The sequence below is a fragment of the Manacus vitellinus genome, unplaced genomic scaffold, assembly GCF_001715985.3.
Source record: "Manacus vitellinus isolate BGI_N305 unplaced genomic scaffold, ASM171598v3 scaffold_1_pilon, whole genome shotgun sequence".
Taxonomy (NCBI): Eukaryota; Metazoa; Chordata; class Aves; order Passeriformes; family Pipridae; genus Manacus; species Manacus vitellinus.
In genome coordinates this window covers 20,279,200-20,290,625 of record NW_021939396.1, presented here as the reverse complement: position 1 = coordinate 20,290,625, position 11,426 = coordinate 20,279,200, and the positions used below count along the sequence as shown (strand labels likewise).

Sequence of the window (11,426 nt, the reverse complement as noted above, 5' to 3'; positions counted from 1 at the left end):
CATCCTCATGTACTCGGCACCGGCGAGGCCGCACCTCGAGTCCCGTGTCCAGTTCTGGGCCCCTCACAGCAGGAAGGACACTGAGGTGCCGGAGTGGATCCAGAGAAGGGCAAGGGAGCTGGTGAAGGGTCTGGAGCACTAGTCTTCTGAGGAGCGGCTTAGGGAGCTGGGGGTGTTCAGCCTGGAGAGGAGGAGGCTCAGGGGTGACCTTATTGCTCTCTACAACTCCCTGAAAGGAGGTCGTAGGTGAGCATCGGCATCTTCTCCCAGATAACACGCAACAGCATCAGAGGACGTGACCTCACCCTGTGCCAGGGGAGGTATAGGTTGGGCATTAGGGGGAATTTCTTAACAGAACCGGTGATTAGACATTGGAATGAGCTGCCCAGGGACGTGATGGAGTTACTGTCCCTGAAGGTGTTTAAGGAAAGACTGGACGTGGCACTTTGTGCTGTAGTTTATTTGACATGGTGGTGTTCGGTCACAGGTGGGACTCGATCTCGGAGGTCTTTTCCAACCTGATTGACTCTGTAATTTTGATGCTTCTGTATATGCTATCCCCATAACACCACAAAAATCAGCAAGATAAAAATTCAGGTAAAAGTGCAGTTCCTCTGCCCCCACATCATTTCAGCACTTATACTCCGTGAGTATAAGTAAATGGGGGGGTGAGGGGGTTGAAGTTATTTGACTTCCCTGCCCCTGTTCTCACACACGATCTTGCCTTTCATAACGAGGACAGTAAGAGGAATCAAAGATCCTTAAAGCCTGGTCTGGAGTGTCATGATTTAGGCGCTTTAGTCTTCTTGCAGTAGCAAGCAGGTTACTGCTGTGGTTAATGGTGTGCCTGCCTTTAGCCACCGTGTTGGGTATCTGCTTGCCCAGGGCCATCAGGATGAATCAGCTCACTTTCTGTTGCGGTTACTTACATGCTCTCCTCACTGCTGTGACAGAGAACATGTTCACACCTTTATTCTCTCAATAAGGGCACCACAACAGTCTGTTCAGTTTGGAAGGATCAGAGGAAATGCCTTTCCCAGACGATGCCTAGGTGGAAATAGCCTGCTCAGTCACCACGCTAATTACACAGTTACAGAAACATTATAAACTGATATGTTTATAGTATATCCTACATACTATAAATTTTCCCTCTGCTAAAATCATAGCACCTTTTATAGATAGCACTCCCCTTTCTGCCCCAACAGTGTCTGGGGGAAAAAATCCAAAAAACCACGTATGCAAGACACCTCCAGATTCTCAGCACCCATTCAAACTGGCTCACCAGAGTTGTAAGTACTCTAAAGAACAGTGCACAGGTGAGGAATTACACTGAAGGGTTTTTTTTGGGGGGGTTGCCTTTTAATTCAATTCTTCAGCAATGGGTTTATTATTTCCAGACAACTCATTTTGAAAGACAGTATCTAAAATAAATTATCACAGGTCTTCTTCTCTTATTTTCCCAAATACACAGTCTCCTTCATTTGGCCTAACCAAAAATCTTTTCCTTGATATAAAACCCGAATGAACTACCTACAGTGAAACAAATAAACAGTTAGAAGAGCATATGCATGTCAATAATTATGGGTAGATACAAACATAAGCTAGAAAATCTCACTGTTCAGGTGACCTCTGAGATATTTCAGGTTGATCTCTTTGAGATATTTCAGAGACAACTAATCTTTTCCTTCTACTGGGACAGGACACAAGAGCAGTTGTTGCTACTCTAAGGCTTATTGCAATGTACTAGATAGGGTGCAGATGGAGCAGCAGTTCCAAATATGCCAACATCCATGTTATTTGGCATTGTGGTGGCCACAAGGACATATGTATAGGAACCTTAGTTGCCTACTAGGCCTTCTGAATTAGATTGCGTACTGTTAGTCACACATTCTTAACTTTAAGCATAACAACTGCATCAGTGTTTCCTTTCAATTCTACTTTTCCTAAAAGTTACCATGTACTGTCTGAATCTTCCTAATACCATATCACCCAGCAGACAAACTACACCGTTCCATTGCATGTATCTGCAGTTTTCTGTTTTATAGGGAAAATCAGTAGCACAGGTTTTTCTTCATGTTTGCAAAGTAAATGTCCTGAAAAACCCTACTGAAAGTGTCTATGGTGAAGCTATGGCAACAGTGCTGCAATAATCAACATCAAGAAAACTGAAACCAAGTTTTGCATGCATTATCTCTGTATGAGTTATTTCATGCCTTTTTCAAGATTTCTAAAAGACACAACAGGAGAATTGCCTAGATGTGGGCACATTCTGCATCACAGCCTCACTATCTGCGAACTCCACCTTCTGCTTCTTCATTTTCCCACTAAATCTTACTGCTGCACTAGGTTGTCTATTCAGACAAGAATTTTCAGATTGTTATGCTGATCCAGTAGTATCAGTGTACTCCTGTAGGATCACAAAGAAAATAAAAGTTAAGCTTTTCTTCTCATGAGTCAGCAGAAAATATTTGGTATAAGTTTTCAGAGTCTTTGGACAGCATCAGTTAAACTTTCTGCCAACTCAGAGCAAAGGCTTATAAGACTCTTGTAGATGCTAATGGCAAAATTATAACAACTCAACTCAAAAACACTTTTTAAAATGAGAATGTACAAAAGAAACTTAATACATTTTTCAAGCATCTTGCAAAGAAAAATAGAGGAATAGCAAAGCAAAACCTTATGAACCCTAATACTGCAATCACAGCATTTAGAATTTAGTTAAGCCTGGTTTAAGATTTTATATTAATTCTCTAATAACACAGCTTGGTGCACAAAGACCTAAACCACTTCAAATTTGCTGTATAAAATGAGGGATAGCATTCCATACTATCACTGTTTAACACAACAGCACACCTTGACTTACTTTAACACCTCCTTCTTAATTCTCAACTGTAATTTTCTTAGTTCACTGAGTTTTGTACCAGCAGCCAGACATGGCTGATAAGATCAGTGGCTGTATGTTGCCCTGCCAAGGCTGTTTTTCTCACAAAAAAATATTTCAAGTATGTTCAGGTCAGAGCAATTGCCTCAAGACCAGCGTATTGTGCAACTTAGTCCTTGCTAAAGTTTCACCTTAGCGAAAAACGCATCCTTCAGTCTCCATCCCAGATGCAAGTCTAGTCAGAAAATGTTGTCTCCCTTAAGACATTTGCAAGTCATTTGTGGATGCTGAAGGCCACACAGAACCTCCAGCAGCAACAAGTGCAGAGCACTTCAAAGAAAGGGGCAGGAGAACCCAGCCCAAGTGTTAATTCCTTTGCTTATTGAAGAGAAGTTAGTGACTGGTTTTATGGTTTCTGAGTGTACAGCAACATCACTTTTTTTCTGAATTCAGATTAAATTTGGGGGTTCCCTTTTAGAAATATTTCTCCTTTGGCCAATCACACACTGTAATAGAAGTATTTATTTTAATTCACTTTACATTATTGCCTTTCATTCAGCAAATGGCTTGAAAAAGCAGCAGCTTCTAGTCACTTAGCTATTCAAGAACTATTAGCAAGGAATACAGATACCAGCAAATGAACTTGGAATTGCATCTTTTATGTGATAGGAATGTCTATGTATGGATATGTAACATGTTAAATTTTGCAAATGGCTGCAATTCCCAACTAGAGGGGAAAATAAACGCATAAAAAGTTCTAGTGTATAATATAAGTACAAGTCTGTAAAACACACCAGCAGCTGCATGTGGATATACACACCTGATCTCTGTATATATTCTGTCTTTCTGCAAATTTCAAATATGTCATTCAGAAACACTTGGAATAAGAAATAAAATTAAACAAGTTGTTGTTAAACCCATCAAGCTAAAATAAAAGTTTTATTTAGACATGTTTCTTGCTCTCTTTTTCCTTCCAAAATTCAAATTTAGCTCCTTTTTCCACTCGAGGAGGTTCTCATTAAGTTTTTTAGCAGTTTCCCTAACCAGAAAAACAGATGTTTGCCTAAACAAGAGTAGCAAGCAAGAACACACCGTATTTACATTTTGGAGACAATTTCTCACTCTCTAACCTGCTTTTGTTGGATGCTGAATTTCCTATTTCTATTTTTCGTTGATTCGGGCATCTTGATCTGCTGAACAGATTGACAAATGTAAACTTAGAATAAGCTGAAGTGCTACCCCAAGTACTGCCACAAAATATGCTGAGCAAATCAGCATTCAGTCACACCCAGAAGCAACAGTGCAGGAAATGAACTGGGCCTAGAAGATCACACATTTTCCTTTCCTTTTTTTCTCTTCAGAAGTTTTCAGTTGGCAGATAAAATCTCTAGATATCACAAGATTAAATAAAGACATTACTAATACTGGGAATTATTTTAAAAAATAACAAGTAGCTAAACATATATTTCCATCCTGAAAGACCCACAAAAAAGGCAGAAGTATCTTAGCTACAAATCAGATTTTCACTTTATTAACACTTCTATTTCAAACAGTTTCCCTGTGTGAACGTCACAGATTTCAGTGTGGTCTAACATTGCAACAGATGGAGCAAGTAGGTGAAGTGGGGGAAAAGTGAAAGACAGAAATGGAAACAACAAGGTAGTGCAGAACACACAAAAAATTGTGCCATCAACATCCTTCATCATCTTCAATAAAAATTAAAGTCAAGGCGAGAGAATGTAAGACATATTATTGAAACTGTGATGAGAAACTGTCTTTAACAATCAGAACATTATTTCAGTAAAACTGAGAAAATATCTGCTTTTTAGTCAATTAATTCTGTACTGAAATTTTGGAACATGCAAGATACTTTTCCTCAGTGGATCTTCCCTAACACAGTTATAAGAGTGATAGAGTATCAGGCTTATTTCTTTTTAAATACAGATTCCTATACCAACATACACACATGCTTACCATTTCTTGGCCTTTGGCTGCCTTCATCATCTGTTCTGATACCATTTTCTTCAAGCAGCTACTGAATGCAAAGGGCTGAAGAGGATAAACCAGAGAACATTCTGATTTCTTCTATTAAAAGATATAGTTGACTTTTCCATTCCTTCTCCAGCAGAAAATTACAGTTCCTAGCTACTGAACTATCACTTCTCTGACACAGTTAATTTTACTCTGTGCTTGACAATGCACCAAACGAGTTGCAGTTTCTTATGGCCCAGCCTCAGCATGACTGGGCCTTGCTGAGATTACATTTTACTCTGATGCTTTCCTAAGAGGATTGAGAACTAACCTGTTTTGTGTACAAAATTATCCACTGCCATGTGCCTGAGTCATTGTACTCAAATCTAGGCTTCAGTGTGTCTTCTTCACCATCCTTTGTAGCACCCTGGAAAAGCAAACAAACAGGAAAACCAAACAAAAAAACCCCAGTCAATGAACAGAAAAAGCAGCTAAAAACAGCATTGAGGTGTTCAGCCTTAAATCATAATTAGTCGATTAGGTTCATTTTATACTGTATATATATGAAACAGCTGAAAGTCTGTAGCAGAGCACTTCCTCTATGGGAGGAAACAAGTGGGAGGTAGGCAGGGGGAGTCTTTGCAAGCATAAAGTTGGCTAAAGCAGTTCTTTTGCTCCCTCACAAAACTCTGTCAACTCTACTTCCAACAAGAAAGGAAAGGGGCAGGTAAAGTATGACGTGGAATCCTAGGGAAGGGAGAAAACAGAAGAGTAAGGCTGGATGTTTTGCTGCTGTAGAGGCTGCCAAGGGAATATGTTTCAGAATAGGCTGGGAGGGGGATATAGACAAGTGGAAGGGATTTAAAGCAGATCACCCTTTTCTCCCCAGACCTTCCCTTTCAACCTTAGTTTTGATGAAGGGAATTCAGATAAAAAGTCAGTAAAGTACTTACACAAAAAGTAACCTACCAACTTCTTGATTTTAAAGCTGACCTCTGATTTGGTTAGTGGGCAGTGTTATGCAGCAGTTAATCTTATCATTGCCGACATGGATGTCACCTGAGCAGCCTTCTTCTGGATAGTCACAAATACAAGGATCAAGCTGTATGTATCCATAGAACTGCATTTCTCAAATCTGCTCCAGGAATTGCACCAAAAATACAGAACTAATGTAATTTGCTGTAAAGGCAAGTAAGTCTAGAAATTTGGAAAAAAAGAAAAATACTTCCAACAAACAAAGAAAATAAAAAGGGCTGTAAGTCAAATCTTTGAAATTCCTAATACTCTTTCTTCTGGAAAGACAGATTCACCACAATATGTCAGTGCTTGATTCAGAGAATAGTATTCATAGGCAAGAATTAGAAATTGGATTTTATTTTTTTTTTGACAGGATAGGATGAGCTGGGTCTTTTGGATGCTTATCAGATATGATGATAGGAAGAGATAAAATTAACAAGTAAGTAATACTGTGAACAGCAGTCCCAGCAGTCTGAATTCTCATCTGATTGCCTAAACTGGATGACAAACTTTACTAAGTTTTGCAAATAGAGAAAAATAGCGCTCAGTCCAAAACTTCTTGCCAGCCCTTGTGATCAAATTCATCCTCTTGGTATTTTTTAAAAAACACTAATAGAGGTGGGAACCTTCTTTTCTATTTGGTGGTTCGGTTTCTGGCCAGGAGATGGGACACCTGGGTTTCTAACTCAAACCACTCCACAAAAGTTTTTGAAGTCAGAGCCCTTAATATAATTTCTTAAAAAAACCCAAAAACCCAAAACACTCCTTTGATCTGTTTGAACTGTTTTTAAAAACACCTTTGCTTTGTTTGCATTTTTTTGTGGAAATTCAAGTTCCTACATCTGCTCTTCTGTGGGTTTAACCCAATTCCTCTCAACTTCCTGGATTGCCTTAAAAGAATTTTTAAAAATAGCAAAGAAAGTCAGCAAAAATTTATTTTCTTTCACAGAAGCATTCAAAAACACATGCACATAGAAATGGAAAGCTTGTGGTTTGTTTTGGTTTTTTAAACAAAGCTTTGATTTTAGGGCAAGTTCATTCTGCACAGTTCTTTCCTCAGGAATTAATAGTTTCCAAAGCCAGTATAACTCAACACAACTACAATTCAGAAACCAACTGCTCTCATATCATGGCAGAGTGCCTACATGTTAAGAACATACATATACATATATCCCCTTGTAAATAAAGTAGATAGATACCTAAGTATGTCCTTTTAGTGCAATATTTTTTCCATGCACAAAACATAGATGAGTCTCTGGCACAAGAGTTTGAAGGAGGAAAAAAACTACCAACAAACCCACAACCAACAACTGCTATATCCAGCACTTGGAGAAGTGTCACAAAGCAGTGCCAACAGCAGGAACCATTTACAGATATGTCAAGAATTTGTATAAAAGATTAATTCAGTGTGGGAAAGGTAACCTTTAAAATGATAAAGTCCTTTCAGTTTTACCTGCATATATAGTAAGTTCAGTGAAGCTCTACAGTCCATAAGCAGTATATCAAGAGAAGGATCTACATACTTTTTTCAAGCAAGGGAAAAAAGTAATAAAACATGAAGAAATGCTTCTGAACATGGTGGTTTGATTTTTTTCAGCTAAATAAAATGGGAACATAATCCAGAAAGGTCCCATTACTTAGCAGATTAAAAAACTCCACAACAAATCAAAAAACAATTATGCTCTTGAAGTATGTACTGTATTCATTCTTTATACATTGTAGCAGAAAGGAAATAAAGTGGAGTCAGGTTACTCAGTCTCTACGCTTTGATTTTGGTGGTACCAAACATGAAAGTTACAACTCAGAACTAAAACTTTCCTCTTCCTTTTCTCAAACAGCTCTGTGATTCTGGACAGAGTAGTTGGTAGGCTCTCAGAGCATCCACTGCCATGTGCTGCAGTGGATCTTGCCGTGCAAGATCTAGCCTCAAGCTTGCTAGCTGCAGTACCAGCTGCTGTGGAATTGCTGCAGGTTGAGATCAGTGCAGCAACATAGCAAGTTAAATATTCAGTTATCCAGTTACCATACTGCAGCTTGAGCCATTTGATTTGAAGCAGCTTAGGCAAGTCTCCAGGACAGTGTGACCAAAGAAGTGAAGGCTCCAAGGCCAGTATCACTCCATGGATTTATCACCCTGCACAGGGGTCACATGTCCTGTAGCACACCTCTGGGCTTGAAGCACTGCTAGATGGAGAATTACCTACTCAGACATAGCCACTTTGCCACAGCTTAGAACCATGCAGTTCTTTCATTGGACTGCTGGATTCTGCAGTTTATAAGGGCACATACAGGAAAACAGAGAAAGCTTTGTAGAGGCCAAGCTCTGACGCAGTAGATTTAAACCAGACAAGTTACCAACATCAGACAACAGGTTTCTGTTTACCTCCAAGCCAAGTAATCTTGCTTGCTGCCACCAAAAAGACATGGTATTTTCTTCCTCTTCTGCTCCATTCATTCATCTGATGCAACCAATACAACTCACTGAGCAAGCAAAAGTCCATAGTTTTTTTACTTTTTTCACTGTAGGGAGAAGTAGAACAGAGCACAACTGCAGCAGTGAGCCATTAGGCTGGCCCTGCTGTTCTGCCTAACTGTACCCTCAGGGCACTCTGACAAATGGGACTTTGGCACGAGAATACCAATCCCCAGGATTTATCCTCACCCACAACTCAGCACCATCATTTGCTGCACAGCAAACAGGACTGGGGTGCTGACTAGGGCCAAAAATAGGCCATCAAAATCAAATAAAAAATAAACAGCCAGCAACTTACTTTTAGGCCAGGTTAGCTTGCCAGTCCAGTTCACCACTCTCTGCCCACACAGTTCCACCAACATAACTGAGGAGTAGCCCAAGGCATGAATGAAAGGGCAAGAGTGCTCTACTGTTTAAGCCAGGCCACTTACCAAAATAAATGCTCAAGCTATGGCCTCAGGTATTATGTGTATTAGTGTATAGAAATGAGCACTTCAGATAAAAAGTAATCCATCTCTGCCCAGAGGGTCAGCTTGCAACTCAGAACTCAAAGTTCTCTTCTATGTTGTTTACAGGTGTATTCCTATTTGTGGTCACTGAATTATGCAGGTATAAAAACTGGGAGGCAAGCAGCTCAAAACACCTTTCTATAGATTCTGAAAGAGAGAGGGAGGAAATAGCTAGCTACAGTAAAGAACCCTTCAGGAATACTACAGTGATAAAATCTAAAACATGCAGGGCCACAGAAAACAGTCAATTCCAATTAACAATTGGCCTCAGAAAAAGAACAGTCAAGCTGCTGAAGCCTGAAGATTTTGTAACTAAGTTATTCAAGGGATTTATTTCTCTGCTTACAGTAGTTGTCATGCATTTTAGTAGTTTCTCTTAAGCTTCTTGCTCACTGCTTTCTGATCTCAAGCTTGCAGTGCAAGTCCTTCATGCTCTGAAGACTCACATAAGGAAGATCGAAGTATTCCACTTTTTTCACCACTGTGAAAAGAAGAAAAAACACAGAGATATTTGGTGAAATCTATTGAAATAGCCCAGCTCCTTTCATGTATTAGTTAGTACTGGTTAGCAACATGCTTTTAGAGAAGAAAAACAAGAAATGGTAAAGAAAGCACCTGGGGTAAAGTAAGGTACAAGCTAGTTATCTTCCTCACTTCTCCAAGTCTAACCTACATAGCTCTATTGCTTACAGAACATCTCTACTCCTTAGACTATGCTCTTATAGAGCATCTTTCACTCAATACACTGCTAAGCAGGATAGATTTTAAAGGACGTGTGGATGCAAGCTTTCAGGACTGGTGCTTTTGCTTTTCTTGAACAGAACACAAGACAAGAGCAGTATAACAAATGTACAGCTAGAAAAGCACGACACCCTTTGAAGATCTCTGCTTTCCTGCTCACAGTTTTTCAAAAAATCTAAGTGTAAAGGCCTAAGCTTATAAACATTTATTTTTAAGCCAATATGATGATTCAGAACACTTAAACATGCCTTTTTAAGCATGTGAGCATCTAACCAGTTTTTTGGCAGCAGACTGTGGGTAATAGGTGGACTCAATGTATTTCCAAGGAATATTGAAGTTCCATGGAAATGTAATCAATTGAAAACTTTTCTGTTCTCCTGCGTATCTGGTTATATCGCATACAAGGCAAAAATAAATCCATCTGCAGCTGCAGTATAAGATACATTTGGGACACAGCAACTGCCAGGGATTCTGTGTGCTCAGAGATATCTTTCACAGCCAGAATGAAGGGGGCAGAGGAATGATGAATAAAATAGACACAGACTGTAAAGTTCCTACCTCACTAAGTAAGCCTGAATTTATGTCTGGACCTTCATCTTAAAACGCTCAGAAGAGCATTAATATTTCCATGCCAGTGAAAAGACTGAAATATGCTAAATGACTGCAATGCCTAACTTTACTCCAGTCAACAGCAAAGACTGTTCACTGCCCTGATGTGGCCTGAGCCTGTCCCAGTCACAGGCCTGGATCCAGCCTAACCCACGTGCCCCCCCCACGGGAAACAGGACATCAGCAGACCAATGAGGATGCAAAAGCCTCTTCACGTTTTATAACCATAAAGAGACTCACAACCCTGACTTACAGCTTGTTTAGTAACATCACGGTTAAACTGAAGTTTCTGTCAGTTAACAAAAGAAACATGTCATGATATGAAGGAAAGTAAGCTACAAACATTGTTTATAAATATAACAAAAGGGTTTCCTGTCCCATTGTTAAACTCAGCATGTGATCTGTAAATTAGGAACTATGTAGGTATGGCTGTCTGATTAAATGCCTACCCAAAATATACACCCAATAGTTCCCATGTGGAAAAGTTGCTACTTGAGTTGTAAACTCAAAGGGATGATATTCATATGAGAAAATCTCACGCCTGTACCACACTATCTATTACCATATGTAGTTCCCCACTACCACTCTTTCCAAGGCATATCAGGAGAGGGTTTGAGGAAATTTATCAGATCAAATGAGTCTTTTAGCCTGAGCAGGATCTGTTCAGATTCCAGCTTCAGTCACTGCAGCCAATAAGAAACAAACAAACAAACAAACAAACAAACAAACAAACAAACAAACAAGCAAACCAAAATAATCCAAGGGAGGGCTGTTAAGCACCTTGTAAAACTTAACAGGGAGAACACTGTCATCATGATCCTGAAAAAAAAATAAGCTAAAATACTTTATTAATTCACTTGACATCTTGCACAGTGTTACCTTTGAAAACAGAGAAGGTCAGAATCTTAGCTATCCATTAGAATGAATAAGGAAGAAATGTTCAATACCTATTAACATAAGTTAATTGTTTTTAAATTTTCCCTTATGACCCATTTAACTGCTTATTTAAATGCAAATATAACCACTCCCATATTCCATCATTTGAATTTGTGACAAGTTTCATAAGTTTCAAAGGAACATAAAAATGTAATAGAATAGAATATGTATGCTACTGCCATGCCACGTATCCTCTAATGCAGGGCATCTGTCATGTCATTCCAGGTCATTACTACTAAATCCTCAAATCCTATTGTACAGTGAACACTGTGTGCTCTCAGCTAACAGC

At 39.3% G+C, this 11,426-nt stretch overlaps 1 protein-coding gene across 1 annotated transcript in view; it reads right to left on the bottom strand.

Annotated features, from left to right (window-relative positions):
* Positions 1-1,434: 1,434 nt before the first annotated feature.
* The window catches only part of SNX31 (sorting nexin 31), a 29,039-nt gene continuing 19,047 nt past the window's right edge, over positions 1,435-11,426 (bottom strand). Inside the window, 11 exon segments of the mRNA XM_029959280.1 lie at positions 1,435-1,530; positions 4,012-4,074; positions 4,856-4,930; positions 5,184-5,279; positions 5,822-5,852; positions 5,854-6,018; positions 6,665-6,759; positions 7,323-7,391; positions 8,532-8,583; positions 9,245-9,332; positions 10,951-11,080. Of these exon segments, the coding sequence (XP_029815140.1) occupies positions 1,435-1,530; positions 4,012-4,074; positions 4,856-4,930; positions 5,184-5,279; positions 5,822-5,852; positions 5,854-6,018; positions 6,665-6,759; positions 7,323-7,391; positions 8,532-8,583; positions 9,245-9,332; positions 10,951-11,080 (960 nt within the window).